General features: G+C 43.9%; 1 protein-coding gene across 4 annotated transcripts in view; it reads left to right on the top strand.

The window, feature by feature from the left end:
• The window catches only part of MYO1B (myosin IB), a 325313-nt gene extending 307067 nt beyond the window's left edge, over positions 1-18246 (top strand). For all 4 annotated transcript variants that reach the window (XM_040439420.1, XM_040439422.1, XM_040439424.1 and 1 more), the window contains 5 exons: positions 7908-8014; positions 8866-8998; positions 9506-9658; positions 15565-15692; positions 17712-18246. In XM_040439420.1, coding sequence (XP_040295354.1) covers positions 7908-8014; positions 8866-8998; positions 9506-9658; positions 15565-15692; positions 17712-17835 — 645 coding nt within the window. In that variant the 3' untranslated portion in view covers positions 17836-18246. The remainder of the gene's footprint in view (positions 1-7907; positions 8015-8865; positions 8999-9505; positions 9659-15564; positions 15693-17711) is intronic.
• Positions 18247-19309: the final 1063 nt, after the last annotated feature.

The raw sequence follows: 19309 nt of genomic DNA on the forward strand, positions 1-19309 counted from the left end.
CAGATTTTAAATGACAGTAGGGGTGACCAAGTTATTAAGATAGTCAAATAAAGGAGCAAAACTATTAATAAAGTGTGAACACCTAAGAAAAATCATAGTACCGACACCGTGTGTCCACCACGATCCAACCGAGGCAGAGACTCGAGCACCAGGGTTCCTCATGCACCACAACCTGGCGCCACTTGCGACCCAGCCGGGTCGCCAGATCTTTCAGGCAAAACCAGGTGGTGGAGGACTCCTCCCCTGAGTTACCACATTCATCTCACCATGGCTCCTCCAGCTTCCGGCTCAAGCTACGCGATACCGCCAACTGTCACGAGAGCTCGGGCGAGATTCAGAGCAGTCTGGAGCATAGGGTCTAGCAACGCCGCAAGGAAAAGCAAGGCAGGTGTAGGTATCAGAGAAGGGGAGGGGCGGGAGGGACCGCGGCACGTCATGCTACACTACAGGCTCGTTTCTATGGTTACAACCACCCTGCAATCCATCAACAGTGGCTGTGCTTGCACACTGTAGAAATAAAAAGGCCAGCACTTTTTCCTGTAGTGAGCAAGCACGACCACTGCTAATGGATTGCAGGGTTGTTGTAACCATGGAAACGAGCAGTGTATAATGTGATGGAAAAATGATTCCAGCCATCGAAGCAAGCAGCAATATGGATAATAAGAATACATTAGTAAGTTACTTGTATTAACTTTTTATACATTATAAATGCCACTTGCTTCCCCTTTAAGGTCCAACTTTTTTTTTTCCAGCTCTGGTAAAGGTTTATTTTATTTTTATTTTTTATATAGTCATTGTAACTGTCCACATTCAGAATAAAGTCAGACCATTTTAAATGTGCTACCTGGTACTTGAAACATGAAATTCTGGGTGTTTTCCTATCTGAATCTCTTTATACGGATGTAGAAGGGTTAAGGCCTCTTTCACACTACCGGTTTTTTTTTTTTTCCCGTTTTGCGGGGGTTTTTTTGCGTTCCGTATACGGAACCATTCATTTCAATGGTTCCGCAAAAAAAACGGAATGTACTCCGTATGCATTTCGTTTCCGTATTTCCGTTTTTCCGTTCCGTTGAAAGATAGAACATGTCCTATATTTGGCCGCAAATCTCGTTCCGTGGCTCTAATAAAGTCAATGGGTCCGCAAAAAAACGGAACACATACGGAAATGCATCCGTATGTCTTCCGTATCCGTTCCGTTTTTTGCGGAACCATCTATTGAAAATGTTATGCCCAGCCCAATTTTCTCTATGTAATTACTGTATACTGTATATGCCATACGGAAAAACGGAACGGAAAAACTGAACCGAAAAACTGAACCGAAACGGAAACACAATGGAAACAAAAAATGGAAAAACGGATCCGTGAAAAACGGAACGCAAAACACTGAAATCGACATACTGTAGTGTGAAAGAGGCCTAACACACATGCTTTGAGACATGTTATCTAAACTAAATGTGTTAAAGAGGTATTCCCATCTTATTAATCATCTTTGATTAAAATATTTTTCCCCCATTTTAACTTTTTTGTAAATATATATCATTAACCAAAACCTACTGTTCTCTTTTAAATATAATTTTTTAAATCCATTGTTTATCTTCGTGGCCCATGGATATGGCCACTGCTCGCTGGCCGCAGCATCAAAGGGAAAACGAGTGCGCAAGCGTGGCCCATGGATGCGGCCGGCGAGCAATGGCCATATCTATGGGCCACGAAGATAAACAATGGATTTAAAAGAGTAGGTTTTGGTTAATGATATATATTTACAAAAAAGTTAAATGGGGGAAAAATATTTTAATCAAAGATGATTAATAAGATGGGAATACCCCTTTAACACATTTAGTTTAGATAACATGTCTCAAAGCATGTGTGTTAACCCTGCTACATCCGTAGTGCGCACGTCGCCGGCCGCGCATGCGCGGATCCATATTCTTGAGCCGCGCATGCACGGCTCCAACACAGCACAACAGAATATAGTTCTGCACATGCGCGGCCGCTTGAACAGTTCGTGCACCGAAGAGATGAGACAGGGTGAGTGTTATTTTTAAATGCACCACCAATTCCACCAACGATTTGGGGCGGATGGAGGCACTTGGTGGGGCGGATGGAGGCACTTGGTGGGGCGGATGGAGGCACTTGGTGGGGCGGATGGAGGCACTTGGGGGGGCTGATGGATGTAGCAGAGCTGAATATGCTGCTGTTCAGCCATAGTTCTAGTGGGCAAGGGAATAGACAGATGTAGCAGAGCTGTATATGAAGCTTTTCAGACACAGTGCTAGTGGAGGAGTAGAATAAAGATGTAGCAGGGCTGTATAGGAAGCCATTCACCCAAAGTGATGTTAGGGGACTGGAGAAGACACATGTAGCTGAGCTGTATATGCATCTATAAAGATACATAGTGTAAGGCCTCATGCACACGACCGTTGTGTGCACCCGTGGCCGTTGTGCCGTTTTCCGTTTTTTTTCGCGGACCCATTGACTTTCAATGGGTCCGTGGAAAAATCGGAAAATGCACCGTTTTGCAGCCGCATCCGTGATCCGTGTTTCCTGGCCGTGAAAAAAATATGACCTGCCCTATTTTTTTCACGGCCAACGGTTCACGGACCCATTCAAGTCAATGGGTCCGTGAAAGAACACGGATGCACACAAGATTGGCATCCGTGTCCGTGATCCGTGGCTGTAGGTTAGTTTTTATACAGACGGATCCGAAGATCCGTCTGCATAAAGCTTTTTCAAAGCTGAGTTTTCACTTCGTGAAAACTCAGAACCGACAGTATATTCTAACACAGAAGCGTTCCCATGGTGATGGGGACGCTTCTAGTTAGAATACACTACAAACTGTGTACAAGACTGCCCCCTGCTGCCTGGCAGCACCCGATCTCTTACAGGGGGCCGTGATCAGCACAATTAACCCCTTCAGGTGCGGCACCTGAAAGGGTTAATTGTACTATCATATCCCCCTGTAAGAGATCAGGGCTGCCAGGCAGCAGGGGGCAGACCCTCCCCCCCCCTCCCCAGTTTGAATATCATTGGTGGCCAGTGCGGCCCCCCCCCCTCCCTCTATTGTAATAATTCGTTGGTGGCACAGTGTGCGCCCCCCCCCCTCCCTCCCTCTATTGTAATAATTCGTTGGTGGCACAGTGTGCGCCCCCCCCCCCCCTTCCTCCCTCTATTGTAATAAATCGTTGGTGGCACAGTGTGCGCCCCCCATTGCCCCCCCCCTCCCTCTATAGCATTAACAACGTTGGTGGCCAGTGTGCGGCCTCCCATCTCCCCCCCCCCCCCCCCCCCCATCATTGGTGGCAGCGGAGTTCCGATCGGAGTCCCAGTTTAATCGCTGGGGCTCCGATCGGTAACCATGGCAACCAGGACGCTACTACAGTCCTCGTTGCCATGGTTACTTAGCAATAGTACAATAGTAGAAGATTCATACTTACCTGCTGCTGCGATGTTCGTGTCCGGCCGGGAGCTCCACCTACTGGTAAGTGACAGCCTCAGGTCTGTGCGGCGCATTGCTAAATGAACCGTCACTTACCAGTAGGAGGAGCTCCCGGCCGGACACGAACATCACAGCTCCCAGGTAAGTATGAATCTTTTACTATTGTACTATTGCTAGTAACCCGCTGCCACCAATGATCGGGGGGGGGGGGGGCCGCACACTGGCCACCAATGTTGTTAATGCTATAGAGGGAGGGGGGCCAATGATTGCCACCAACGATTTATTACAATAGAGGGAGGAAGGGGGGGGGGGCGCACACTGTGCCACCAACGATTTATTACAATGGAGGAAGGGGGGGGGCCGCACTGGCCACCAATGATATTCAAACTGGGGGGGGGGGGGGGGGTCTGCCCCCTGCTGCCTGGCAGCCCTGATCTCTTACAGGGGGATATGATAGTACAATTAACCCCTTCAGGTGCGGCACCTGAGGGGTTAATTGTGCTGATCACGGCCCCCTGTAAGAGATCGGATGCTGCTAGGCAGCAGGGGGCAGTCATGTACACAGTTTGTAGTATATTCTAACTAGAAGCGTCCCCATCACCATGGGAACGCCTCTGTGTTAGAATATACTGTCGGAAATGAGGTTTCACGATCTAACTCATATCCGACAGTATATTCTAACATAGAGGCGTTCCCATGGTGATGGGGACGCTTCAAGTTAAAATATACCATCGGATTGGAGAAAACTCCGATCCGAGGGTATAAAAGGGACTCCGGACTTTACATTGAAAGTCAATGGGGACGGATCCGTTTGAAATGGCACCATATTGTGTCAACGTCAAACGGATCCGTCCCCATTGACTTGCATTGTAATTCAGGACGGATCCGTTTGGCTCCGCACGGCCAGGCGGACACCAAAATGACTTTTTTTTCATGTCCGTGGATCCTCCAAAAATCAAGGAAGACCCACGGACGAAAAAAACGGTCACGGATCACGGACCTACGGACCCTGTTTTTGCGGACCGTGAAAAAAAACGTTTGTGTGCATGAGGCCTAAGGTTAATACACAACTGGAGTACAGCTGTAATGGAAACAAATCTGCATCAGTGCTGGTGGGTGGGGTTTGGTCAAGCTTTTGAGCTAATGTATAATATGGAATTATAGTTTTTGATGCACAGAATGGGTTTGTAAAAGATCAGAGATTTTGTGTGTAAAACTGTGCAGAAGAGCCACGTGTTACTGTACACTGAGCTCACTTCACATGGCTCTCTGATTCCCCAGCAGGGGGAGGGGCCTCAGACACTGCAGGCTGCCAGACTGATGAGTCATACTCTTCACATGAACTAGCAGGCAAGGACTGAGTTCTCAGTGTGATGTCATAAGGAGGTGTGGCCGGGCTTCACTCAAACTTCCTAAGCCCGCCCAGCCTTAGCAGCAGAAAACCAGGAAGTGAACAGCTAGCTGGCAGCAATTGAGGATGAAGTAGCAAGATGGGAATACCCCTTTAAGCTATTGCTTTTCAATGGCTTTTGTTTCAAGAGAACGCAATGAGTTAAGAAATTTGAGTTAAGAGTTTGTTACCCCTGCTAGATCTGTAAGTACTCCAGCGCCAATTATCAAAATGGCAACCGTAGACTATCCCCTTCCTTCCATTTCTTCCTCTCTTTCTTCCTGGTTTTCTTTGCAGTCTCAGTCTCAATGGGATAGTGATGCCTGATATGTTGAATCACTGTTCCCGGTTTCGTCTGGGTCTTCGATTACCTATGCCATCTTCTTCGGGTTTCATGGTTTTGCCTTGACTTGCTGTTATTTCTTCTCTTTAAGGTTCATTTTTCTCATTTGTTTGCCCTAATTGTGAATCAGGGCCTGAGTTCATCGTAGCTTTTGCCTTTTTAGTGACAAATGATGGGTCGGGGCTCTGGACAAGCAACCTTTCTGTGAGATTGTTTAATTGTTGAAGATCCAAATAAAACCTTTATAAAAAAAAATGTGTAATATCTGATTACAGTATTATTCTGCATGTAAAATATGCAACAGGAAAATGTGTGTACTCTGTGTAGACCAAGTTTATTTTCATGGCATGTCTGTGTATGAAGTGCTACTGCATTAGTCATGATTCACACACAGCATTTTTCTGTGTTTTTACCTGGTGTTTTCATATGTTTTAATGTTAAATGTTATTTTTAGGGATGAGCAAATTTCATATTTTGAAATTCATTTTCGGTTCGTGTTGTGGTATAATGTGAATTGTGTTACCACCGACTAACGCAATTCCATGACAGAATGCATAACGTAATGCCTTTAGAGGCATTCCGTTATTCATTCCGTCATAATAGAAGTGTATGCCCCACATAACGGATCCATCTGGTTTACGTTATGCTGGAGTCCCCTCCTGCATAGTGTAACCCGGACGCATCTGTTATGCTGGCCATAGACTTCTATTATGATGGAATGCCTCTAAAGGCATTCCGTCATGGAATTGCGTTATGGTCCGTGGTAACGCAATTCACATTATACCACAACACAAACCGAAATTTGCTCATCCCTAGTTATTTAAGTGTACAGCAAAATATAGAAAATCTACATACTTTTTTTTTTGTGTGTTTTTGGGGATCAGCTGTGTTCTTCTTAAAGCAGCGTGCTCTGGTTATACAATTTTTTTGGTGCTTTTGTGAAATAAAAAATGGCCCAAAAATGCTTTATATGTGTCTGAGTTTTTTACTGCCCCAGTAAAATGTGAACAGAGACATGCACTACTTTGATCCGTGATGTGGACCAAGCACGCTCGTAGAAGTCTATGGGTCTGTGAAAATCGGACAACACAGATGGCATTAATTATCACCTGAGCAACGTTCGTGAATTACGGATGTTTTTTCTTTTTCACGGATGTGACACAGACGCTGACGTGTGAACGATTCCATGGGCTGTCAGTTATTTTCACTCATCCTTTGACTTGAATGGACCAGTCCTTTGTGACAAACGGATGAAGCTAGAATATGTCCGTGAAAAACTCTGCTCATAGGAATATACCCATTAAAATAAATGGGTCTGGCTACACACAGGCGGTGTTTCCTTTGAACGTGGTCCATTTCTGGACTGAACACTGATGCATTCATTTCAAGTCAGTTGACACATCCGTGTGTGGTCGATTTCTCACCAATATTTCATCATTGAAATTGCAGTCAAAACTGATTAACTTGCAAGGAACCCTGGTTGTGTGGAAGACGCCTTAGAAAGCAGTCTGGAGTCCTTATTGCTCAGCTTCAATTTACAATAATTGCTGCTCTGTTTAAATGGGGGATGGTAAGAAATTCTTTTATAGAGGAAATGGCAAAATTCCATTCCTGCAGTGATTTATAAACTCACTTTCTTGGTTTGCAGCTGATGTGAACGAGTGCAGCTTGCAATAATTAACCAGTTGCTTTCTTTAACCAAAGCTTTCAAATGGTAACTTTTCATAGATTTATCACTGTTTATGCCAACAGCATTAGTGCCCATTGTCTATACACATGCCGCGGTTATGCTGCAGTTTTAATCTACTCTTCAATAACGGGAATGATGCAATGTGACATCTTCTGGATGTCCTGGAAATGATTTGTTCTGTCTTGCTTCACATCAGGATGTACATATAGCGGAGTAGAATGGTGAAGCCATCAGTTTACAGCAGGCAGGCGCGATGAAGTGATGTATATCGGTTGAACCCACCAATTCTGACTGAACCATGAGTCCTTCTGATGTGTATGGATGCCTCCCTACTGTCCCCCCCAACAGCAGGTGTCTGATTTCACCATGCCGATGCTTTTGTCAAGACAGAAGGCGTTTACCTGCATGCTGATTGATGTGGCTATCCATCTCGCCTGGTCCTGTTAGTTTCGCACCTGCACCATTGCTTTGATTAGAAGTGCAGAGACTCTCTCGGCGAGATGTTTGGCACTGTCAATTAAGGGGGAAAGACCCTTAAGCAGCCGGCAGGGGTGCACCTAGCCTTTCTGCTGCCTGAGGCAAAAACTAAAACAGCGCCCCCCCTTCCCCACGCCAATTTCTTAACCTAACCTCTTTGCCGCAATGAAAGCGCTCATTGCCTATGGCCCTTCCTGGTGCTGCCTGAGGTGATCGCCTCACCTGGCCTCATTGTTGGTGCAGCCGGGCTCAAGCAGGCTGATTTATCAACAAATTAGATTTGTACTAATTGGTTTTCTCTTCCTTAGCTGACGGCTATCTCATGTGTATGGCCAACCTTAGGTGCAATATGAAACTACTGTAATATCATGTACTTGCTTTAGTATAGGAACCGCAACCAGTTGGTCAGCTTGGAGCCGTTACATTTATTTTTGTAGAAATGTTTATTCATTTTGTGATGATAGGGGTATATACAAGTACCTATTTTCTACTAAGAAACCGAAATTGGAATTTGTTCTATTTACTCACAATCACAACATATAAACACATTTTCTTTTCTTTTTATTCTTAGTGCAAAAAATACAGGGATCAGTTCACAGAACAGAAAAAGTTCATTTATGATGAAAAACTGGAAGCAAGTGAACTCTTCAAGGAGAAGAAGTCTCTGTACCCTGCCAGGTACTTTGTCTTTGTCAAGTATCCTTTTAAAAATGTTTTAAGTGCTGTGACTTGGGAGAGCGGAACAGAGAGCGTGATGGTCGTACTCGCAGTTCACAATAGTAATCTCCCCCCTGGTGCTTCCTAGGGCATACCCTTTCTTCCCTCGGGCCACACCCTGGTACTGGGGCTCCTGCCTGGTGGTAGTTGGGCTGCCCTTTATGGTAGATGGACTGGTTTGGTGCAAGGCAGGATGGCAGAGGCAGAAGGCTGGCTAATGGAGTTAATAACCAGGCTGCAGGTTGTACTAAATAGTCCTTTTTACTGAAAAAAAGATAGAAGTAGTTGTACATAAGACAGTAAAAGGTACAGTTCCAAAGTACTGTATATCAGAGTAATCCTCTCCCAATAGCAGTGTATGGACAGCAACACATCAGATTAATTGAAGTACGCCCTTCTCTTTAATTTTAAACAGAACCACATGCATAAAATGAGTTTCCTATTTAACCCCTTCTGCAGTTTCCAGATTGAGGAGTGCAGAAAAAAGATACGGCTGACCAGTCCATCTCAAAGTATGGGGGATTCTTTTGAACTATTCCCTTCCACAGCAGCAAATTCTTTCTGCCATAAATGAGCATAACTCCTTGCTGTCTGAATCCAATGCAGAGGCTGTCTAAGGGTCTGGACCTGATCTTCTCTGAGTCGTACTCCCTTGCCTGAGTTTTACTTGTGTGGTAGCCTTTGCTGCAGTCCCATGGGGAAAAAATTACACATTAACACTATGAATTAAAATTTATTGGCAAACCCTTGAACTCTGCTGCATAAGATTTGGGCCAGTGAATGTTCAACTAATCTGTACAATCCTATTTCAGTGTCGGACAGCCATTCCAAGGCGATTACTTGGAAATCACCAAAAATCCCAAATATAAAAAGCTAAGTGATGCCATTGAAGATAAAATAATAATTGCAGACACTGTGAGTAAAATCAACCGAGCCAATGGAAAGGTAAGTTATTCTGATTTAGATGTTGCCTCCTTCAGATGCTTGATGATAATGAAAACAGGGAGCAGAAACGAAGAGAACAATGGCAGTTCTGGATTGTCACATGGCTGATAGCAGCACCGCCCGGCAGCCCTTGGCCATAGTAGTCAGCCGGGTTACAGTCATGGTATCGTTGAGAGTAGTAATTTGCGCACAGCCAGCGAGCCACAGGTTGATGGCCACGGCCTTTAGGTTAAGCTGGCAATAACCATTTATATCACTAATAAGATGATGAAATGTCCACATTAGATCACCACTATGTGGTAGATGAAGATATGCCCTTATTTCATAAAGCAAGTTTGATAGAAATGACCCACCTTTGAGAAGAACTGAAGATGTTTTTATTTTTACTAAAACATAAAATAAAACCTGTTACTTCTCAATGTCTTGCATGTAACGTTAGTCAAAATGCATTTCACTGGGATAGGGGGTTTGCTTCAATGTCATTTGAACATTCCTTCAATTCCTCAGGGAGCAACAAGGATTTTCTTATTGACAAAGAGCAATGTCATTATTGCTGACCACAAGTCAGGTCAGATCAAGCTGGAAGTTCCTCTAGGTGATGTCACCAAAGTCAGCATGAGTTCCCAAAGTGATGGCTTCTTTGCACTCCATCTCAAAGAGGTAGGTCTGTCCTGCATTGTACAGTCCATTTGGTCCAGTCCAGGAGATTACACTAAAGACTAGCTGGGCAGGGACTGTAAACAGCTCACTGAGTAACTTTATATCTGCTACCAGGGGCATGTGATCTTTATAGCCTGTTCGAACTGTAGTTTAGCTTCATGGTCTAGTATGATCAGTTTACGCACTAGGACTTATAGGAGGCTGTAACTAAGAAGTGATGGGAGAGGCTGAGCTTTGAGGGAGCACAAAATGAAATGGACAGGAGGTTGGAAGCCTGCCCTTCACATACCTCACAACTTTTGAAAATGAGAAAGAGGAGCCATAGCAGATTTTAGAATTGCCTCTAACTCTACCCTATGCATATGTATACATGCCTAATCCCGCCCAGTCTCCTTAGTGCCCCATCACAGTAGTTATGCCCACATCTTGTCCCACTTTTTGTAGTGCCACCATTGTTGAAGTAAAAAACTAAATACTCACCTAGGTGTTCCCCCGATGATCGTAGCACCTCCTGCACTCCCAGCAGGCACAACGCGGTCAAACACACAACATACTTGCTGGGCTGTGTAGAAAGAGCATACAGGCTGCTTCCTGGGCCTACACACTTCTCCTGCACAGCCTAGCAGCATGATGTGTGACTGCATAGTGCCTTCTGGAGAGCAGCGGCAGTTGAGTTGCATGGTGAAGCAGGGAGCAGACGGGGCATACCTTGGTGACAGCCACCGAAATGCAGGACTGTCCCACCAGATCCAGGATGGATGGGAGGTATGCCTTCAGCAGTCAGGGGCATACAGAAAGGAATAGAACACCCTGGAATAGATGTCAGCAATACATGATGGGAACTGTATTTATATGGCTACCCACATGGACTGCTTCTGAAGTCAAGTCCTCTCTTACTGTTCCAAGGAGGAGCACAATGTGATAAAAAGAAAAAACTGTGTTATAGGATACAGTATTAGTGTTTTACTGCTGCTCTGTACCTTTCTGTTAAACTTCTAATCCAAACTCCAGAATACCGCTTTATCTGCAAAGTTTGGAGAAGGAGTAATGGCTAGATGTTTCACATGCTTTGGGATGGGCACTTTGTTTCATTGATCTGACATATTGGTAGAGAATTATTTGCCTAGAACTTGTTGGCAACAGTTTCTGAAAATGCCACTGTGTGCTAAATAGTTGGACTTTTGTGGAAGACTTTGACTGGTATCTGAGTCTAATGCTGCTTTCACACAGCCAGTGTTTGGTCAGTGATTTCCATCAGGGATTGTGAGCCAAAACCAGGTGTGGGTTAACACAGAACAGGTGCAGATCTTTCCATTATACCTTATGTTCCTGTAGTCTTCACTCCTGGTTTTGGCTCACAATCACTGATGGAAATCATTGATCAAATACTAGCCAAACACTGGTTGTGTGAAAGCGGCCATACACTAAAACAAATTTTGGGATTAACTGAAACTAAAGACTGTATTAAACAACCCGATTCAGCCGGCAATTTTTCGGTAAGGAAAGATTCCTTCTGGGCAATCGCCTGCTTGCTAGCAGAGAAGGCCGCTGTTATTAGATGCAGCAATCTCCTCCTCAGTATAGGGAGTGGCAATCATTATGTTGCTTGTCCCAATACTGTATCATTGTTTGCCGGAAGTAGATTGTGATTACACACTGCGATCTGCCGCCTCTGCAAACGATAATTTTTAAACATGTCAAAACATTTATATTACACAATGAACGAGCGTTTGCTCATTCATCAGGTAATGGGGGTGGCAGTATTACACTGCCAGATAATCGCCAACGAGCGTTACTACGAACGCTGTTTAGTGATCATCTAGCAGAAAATCTGTCAGTTTAATACAGGCTTTACACTGAGCAGGGCCCTGGGCAAAAATTTACTTGGGCCCCCTGGATCCCGCCTTCCCACATCTTAGCAGGTAATCACGCCCTCCACCACAACACACTCACAAAAAATCCACACATCTAGTAGAGTACAATAAATGACTGTAAATACTTCCAGTTCTGAAGACTCCAACGGCTCAGGATCAGTGTTCTGGGCAGCTGGGCTCAGGCTGGAAGTGGTCACCGCTCTGCAGGAAGGAGACCAGGGCTCGGCTCACCCTAGTGTTACAGTGCACCCCACAGTATGCAGTATAGCACCCTATAGTATACAGCAACCCACAGTATGCAGTATAGCACCCTATAGTATACAGCACCACACAGTATGCAGTATAGCACCCCACACTATACAGTACCCCACAGTATATAGTAGAGCAGTATAGCACCCCACAGTATACAGCACCCCACAGTATACAACACCTCACAGTATACAGTAGAGCAGTATAGCACCTCACCGTATACAGCACCCCACACTATTCAGTACAGCAGTATAGCACTCCACACTATACAGCACCCACAGTATACAGTATACAGCAGTAAAGCACTTCACAATATACAGCACCCACAGTATACAGCACCCCACACTATACAGTACAGCAGTATAGCACTCTGCACTATACAGCCCCCCACAGTATACAGTACAGCAGTATAGCACTCCACACTATACAGGCCCCCCTCCCACTATACAGGCCCCTCCCACTATACAGCCCCCCACACAGTATACAGGCCCCCACACAGTATACAGCACCCCACTATACAGTAGTTTACAGTATATTAGCGTAATAGCCCCTGTCACCTTTTTCTGATGTAATCTTCACACAAAAAAGCTCCACCGTTAAGGCAAACTTCTCCTGCAACACGCCTGGTAGGACCTTAATGACCTCATAGCCATGTGACCAGTAATATTGCTAGGTTACTGGTCACATGGTGATGTCATCTAAGGTCCTAGAGAATCACAGCTCTCACAATACGCTGCCTGGAGTGCCGGCAGGCATGGCAGCACTTCCTGTGTAGCTGACAGCCTGACACCCGGGGCAGTGGCTAGCAGGGCTCAAGAGGCAGCTGCCTTGGGCCCCCCAGGAGCAACTGGGCCCGGGGCAGCTGCCCCTTTTGCCCCTTGTTAAAGACGGCCCTGACTGAGCCTGATTTTATTACCCACCATCAGTGTCATGGATTTGGTCTGAGATATTTAGTAAGCACATACGAATGTGCAGATATGAAACCTCTTTTCCATCATGCTTTTTTCATTTTTTTTTCTGGTAGTGGAATATAAAGCAACCTTTCCCTGGACCCTATAGTGGTTTATCGAAGAGTGCACTTAGAAATTCAGTCTTAAAAATTGATCTTTGGGACTGGTAGGAGCCCAAGACCGCCCCTTCGCTTGTTCCCAGAGTGAGCCTAAGACCGGAAATTTACTCTGCAACGTCACATTCTCCTTTTGAACTGTTCCTGCATTGTTAGTGCTTGCCTCAACAAAATCTTGTGCAAGCGCAAAGACTTCCCTGCTGTGGGCATCGGACTCGTATTGTTACGATTCAGTGTGGGAGGAAACCACCACACCGAGCATAGTAGGGAAGGGGTGAACGGAATCAGGCCTGAGAACTAGGGAAGGAAAATGGACACCATCTAGTGAAAACCCTAACCAAAATGTTGACTACCAGTATGAACAGACCCCAAAGGTAGGGGAGTTCATACGCAGGAATACCTAGAGTCCTATCAAGACCTATAGGACCCTGGTACTAATGGCAGGGACGAGACTACCTGTTTCTCCAAAAGGAAGGACACACAGGAGTCTCCTTCAGGCCTAATACAAACAATAGGAAAATTCAACACACAGAACCCAAGCAAAATAGAAAAGGGAAAGGAAAGACTTAACTTCAAAGGGGCCATGGAAGCACCAGGAACTCAGCCGAGAGCCAACTGCAATCTATCCAAAGGCCCAAACAGAAGCTATAAACCGCACAGCATTGTGGGAGAAGCAACTATAAATAGAGAAGGTTAAATGACCCTAATAGCCACACCTGGGGAAAGAAGTTGTGGCAAGCACCAGAAACCTCAACGACATTTGATCCAAACTGAAAACATGTCAGATCAAACCATGTGTTGCCAGTCTCACTGATCTCCTGCCACCTATTGCGGGAACGTCCGTGACACATATTGCATGCATACTTATATTATCGTGAGATCGGAAGGGGAAAAAATAGACTTAACACGACTTAGGTGCATAAAGTTTACTAAACTATGATAAGATATATACACAGACATATACAAAGACAAAGATTTAAAAAAGTAACTCGCCTAGAGTTGTCAACAAATGGGTGGACTCCATCGACCAGTGCCCAACCTCTCACTCTGCCGACACCCATATGATACAGAGAGGTGATGGTTAGAGATGAGCGAACTTCTGTTTTAAGTTCGGCGTCTAAAGTTCGGCTTCCGGTTAGCGGAGGATCCCGATATGGATTCCGAATTCCGTTTTGGTCCGTGGTAGCGGAATCAATAATGGCCATTATTGATTCCGCTACCACGGACCACAACGGAATTCGGAATCCATATCGGGATCCTCCGCTAACCGGAAGCCGAACTTTAGACGCCGAACTTAAAACAGAAGTTTGCTCATCTCTACTGATGGTAGCAATACATCTTAAGCCTCATGTACACGTCCGTGGAACACGGACTGTGAGATACCGGACTGGCATCCTGCATAGTGCAGAAGCGCAGGGCGTCATTGGTTGCTATGACGCCGTCCGCTTCCTGTTGCAGCCGCAGTAAAGTAATACACTTGTGTATCGCTGTACAGCGGCGGTAGCAGGAAGCGCACGGCATCATAGCAACCCATGACGCCGTGCGCTCCTACACTAAGCAGGATGCCAGTCCGGTATCTCACGGTCCGTGTTCCATGGACATGTAAATGCACCCTGATGTCATCAATGAAGCTGAGCTTCTTGTTCCAAAACTTTGTGTTTTCCTCTCTCCTGGACCCTCCTAGGCCCACCTAAAGGTCAGTACGCATGTACAGTTACCTCGTACTGCAGAAATGCAGCCAGGTATGTACATCACTAAGCAGTTTCATTACAAAGAATTATAGGGGAAGACTCTATTAAAGACCTTGCTTTCCAGCACTACCTACAGTGAGTCCATGCCCACTGCAAGGAAGTCACTGCGTTTGCACAAAATTCTGCTACGACAAGTGCCAGTGACGTGGGCAGAGTTCAAAAGAGGTATGTGACGTCAAAGAGGAGGGGGCGGACTAGAAGGCAAGGTACTGGGAACAAGTGAATGGTTGATCTTGGGCTCTGGGGAAGAGGCATGCTTGGGTTTGTTGAACCATTGGGGACGTACCGCTAGGCACTTTGGACCTAATTTGCATATCAAAGTTAATTTTCTGGCATTTTGAAAGATCAGTAACCCAGACAAACCTACAGTTTTAATAATGTTACACAGCACTACAAAGCATTGCCATTGGTTTCATACAGTAAAAGTAGGTGACGGATTCCCTTTAAGAAACCTTCTGGCTATAAAACATAGTCTGAATTTTTCTTCGACACAAATCCCACCATCCCTACCTTATTACCTGGCTTTATGGCTTAAACCAGAGATCCACAGTTGAGGCTGTCCTGTCACTAATACATAGAGCTGCAGTCCTTAACATGTTGTCCTCAGGTCTGCTGCTGAAAGGGAAGAAGGAGCACCTCAAGTCAGGGCAAATAATATTGTTTTGCCCAGGTATTTGTTTTATAATCTAATATACAGAACTATACTGTGTAGAGTTCAGAGTTGTGCTTACCTTTTACCATAAACTGGGTTATTGGGTCATATTATGTAATATGAAACGTGGCTTTTATGCAGTTACAGCCAGATGGGGAATTCAGAGGTGGTTAAATTGCTGGCAGAGTAGAAGCTTTCTTTCTGTGTTGACTCATCAGACTTCCAACATTTACAAAGCTTATGTAATATTGCACATAGCCATTAGAGGACCTGTTCGGAATTGCTTTTACCGTTTTCCATCTTCCTACACTAAGGGTTCTGCAGCTGCTTCCAAGGGTGATTTCCTCTTCAGCAATGATCATTTGATAGAGATGGCTACCAAGCTTTATCGAACTACCCTGATGCAGACGAAGCAGAAGATTATTATAGAGATTGCAGATGAGTATGTATATCCATAGTTAATGTATTAAACATTGTGATATGGAATATGTTCAGGAGTCTAAATTCAGTCATTACTAGAATGAATGATCATTTTGAAGGATTTTTATCAAAGTTTTATTTTTCCATCTGATCTTGACTGAACTCTTATAGGAAGTCTGTTTTCTTCAATGGATGGATAATTAGAAAATCTGAATATTATTGTTGCCTGTGATCCAAGGCTTAAACTATATGGTGACTGCAGGGTCCTTGCCCTAAAATGTTTGCAGGAGAGAGGAAAACGCTTACACTTTGATATGAACCTATTAAAGGGGTTGTCGGATGTCACTAAAAATGTCAGATGCCACTAAATGCCTTAAGTATATGATGATTTTGTAAAATGTTACCTGTTTCTCCCCTGATGCTCACTGCACTGCAGCTCTGGCCCTCCTCCTGGTCCTGTCAATAAGAGGGGAGGGGAGTGCCCAGTGCTTTAGAGTGAAAGAGCTAAAGTGCCAAGAGTGGCTAGGGCCTGTCCATGGTGCACCTAAAGGGGTTGTACAGGCCGTATACATTGATGATCTATCCTGAGGATAGGTCATCAATATCTGAACAGTGGGGGTCTGATACCGGCACCCCCGCTGATCAGCTGTATGAAGAGGAGATAGCACTCCATGCGAGTGCTACTTCCTGTTCATTACACTGCCTGTCATCAGTGCAATTAACAGGAAGCAGCGATTGCATGGAGTGCCCCTCCTCAAAGAGCTGATCAGTGAGGGTGTCGGACGCCTGCCCGTCAAATATTGATGACCAATCCTGACGCTAGATCGTCAGTATATATGGCCTGCACAATCTCTTTTGAATATGAATTAAGACTGATTTTGCTAGAGCAAGGTAATGGATAAGCCTCAGAGTTATCAGCAGGATCAGCTTGCTTATTATGCCTGGTTTAATAGGGTGCTGACAGATGCTCTATAATAGTGGTTTTTTATTCATGTAGCATTCTTACGACATAAGGTAGTTTTGTGTAGTTGGTCCCTTGTTGCTGATATTTAGGGCCTTGACTGCACAATAGTTAGTGTCTACACACTTTTGACTATATATAAGGGAAACAAACTATTTCCCCTATAGTCGCCATCCTCTAGATCACTACATGTTTACTACTAGCTTATTAACAAGTACAATATAGAAAAACTTTAAACAAAGCTAAAGGACGTGGGAATGGTTAATGCCAAGGATTAGAATACATCCAAGATCATGTTACCTTTGATGTCTGATGTGTGTGCTTGACATGATAAAAATACCTGCACTAAATCTGGAAATGTGAAAAAAAAGAACATTTTAAGGGCAAATGTCGGTGATAATAGTGTTTTATGCTTGGTGATTTATTAACATACATTACTAAGAACATAAAGTGATGAGTTACAATACTAATCTGGGAGTATGTTTTCTTTTATGATACTTGTCTTGTTGGTGTCCCAGTACTACCTCCCAAATTCAGATCTACAGTTTACATAACTGCAATCTATATAACATTGCAATACTTACCTTATATTAATTTTGAGAGTATATATTGTAGACCATTCAAATCACTGGTGCATTTACAGTTCAGCTGGAGTTGAAACCTCACAGAATTTCCAGCAATTACTAAGACGGCCTTGGTAATTAACATTTTGGTACGAGTACTGTAATCTTACATAAAGAAAACAAAATCTTCCAATAGACAATGCGGCAGAGATCATTACATTATAGGAGCTCAGCTAGGAATCAGTTCACATTGCCTTCAAGAGATTGGCTGCCCTATATGCCCAGAGATTTCAGTCGGTGCTGTGTAATGCTCCACTTCTGAAGAGAAATGGACAGGGTACATCTAAAATGGTCATTCTCTTTAAAATATACAGACTCCTCTCCCACGTGTACAGGAACCCAGGTTACAGATTGTATTGGTACTAGACCTGCTCTCTCATTGACAGTGTTGTCTGACCCTTTGTAGAAGCTGCTGTTCATAAGTGGTCACTTATAGAAGTCTTAATTTGTTTTATAGGTTCTTGGTGCAGTTCAAGCAGGATAAAGTATGTGTGAAATTCATTCAAGGCACCCAGAAGAATGGAAACATTCCCACATGCAAGCGGAAAAACAATCGCCTTCTGGAAGTAGCTGTGCCCTAACAGATCAGTCTTTACTATATGGACATTTTCAGTTGTAACAGTGCAATTTTTAAGGGGATGGGGGTCAGCTTTTTTTATTATATTTGGATTTGTGCCAAGAGAGGATGATAATGTGCCTTCACAATCTGATAGATCTAATCTTGAGAACATTTTAAGCTTTTATCCACAGTTTTAAGCAACTGTTTTATCTCCTACAGTTAATCAAACTAGAACATTTCTTACAAGGTACTTACAAATATGCAGTAATCTGCCATCTCTCAAACTGAGCCTTGATTTCTTTGTCATTGTGACATGTGGAACCTCTACCTGATGGAATCTGCTGGTTCTGCTCCAGCTCTTATTGGAGCCTAATAGTTGTCCATGATGGCAGTATATTCATATGTCCTAATTATTCAAGTCATTTATTAATTTTTATATATATATATATATATATATATATATATATATATATATATATATATCTCTTTAGTTAAATGGTAAAGGAACATAAGGTAAAATGGATTGTGTTCTGCCTAGTGCAGGGTCTGAATGGGTGGAGTTTGGCACAAGGGCTCTCTGTAGTCCAAGTCCAGCAGTCCCTCAAGGCCCTGCACCACTATAATATATGGTCCATTTTGTCCTGTGTGTTCCTTTAAAAGGTTGTCCAGCCTAGGAGGCAACAACCTCAGTGGTTCTAAATAGTGCCCCTCTTACATAAAAACACTCTCCTGTCTGCGGTTCAGCCATGCCTATGCTGTTGCCCCATTCTTGGTGGTTTTTATTCCCCACAAAACCAGGAAGTGGCCAGGTCCTATGACTGCTGTGGCCAGCCATAGGTCTCGGTGCTCACATATCCTTGAATGGCATGACACTAGCGGTAGCATGCCATTCAAACAGGTGTGAACGCTGAGGCCTGTGATTGGCCACAGAGGTCACAGGACCAGACCACTGCCTGGTTCTATGAGTGGCAGAAGTTGGCAGACATGCAATTTTTATTTATTTATATATATTTTTTTTTTATGCCACAGTTTACTATCTACCAGTCCTGGACAAAGTTTCATCTCCTTCTTTGTAGCATATTGTTTTAATGATCACTAGTTGTACACGTTATTTTGTGTGAATGATATTGTAAGTATGAAAGAAAACTAATAACTTGGAAGTGTTTACAACTGGATACAGTAATCAAAAACGAGACCTAGTGTCATTTTATTGTGACCTGATATATAATTGCCCATCTTGCTGCCCATGGTTATATTACCTGGAATTCGTAGCTATACAACACCATGTAATGAGCTACTGGTAGTTGTCTCTTTAGTGGCTGCATAAAGTTCTTGAAAACATACTTAATGATGATTTTAATCACCAAATTATTTGTCAAGTTTCTGATCAGCTTAAAAATCACGTAATGGGTAATCATTTTTTATATACAGTACAGACCAAAAGTTTGGACACACCTTCTCATTCAAAGAGTTTTCTTTATTTTCATAACTATGAA

This window comes from Bufo bufo, chromosome 7 (genome assembly GCF_905171765.1).
Source record: "Bufo bufo chromosome 7, aBufBuf1.1, whole genome shotgun sequence".
Classification (NCBI taxonomy): Eukaryota; Metazoa; Chordata; class Amphibia; order Anura; family Bufonidae; genus Bufo; species Bufo bufo.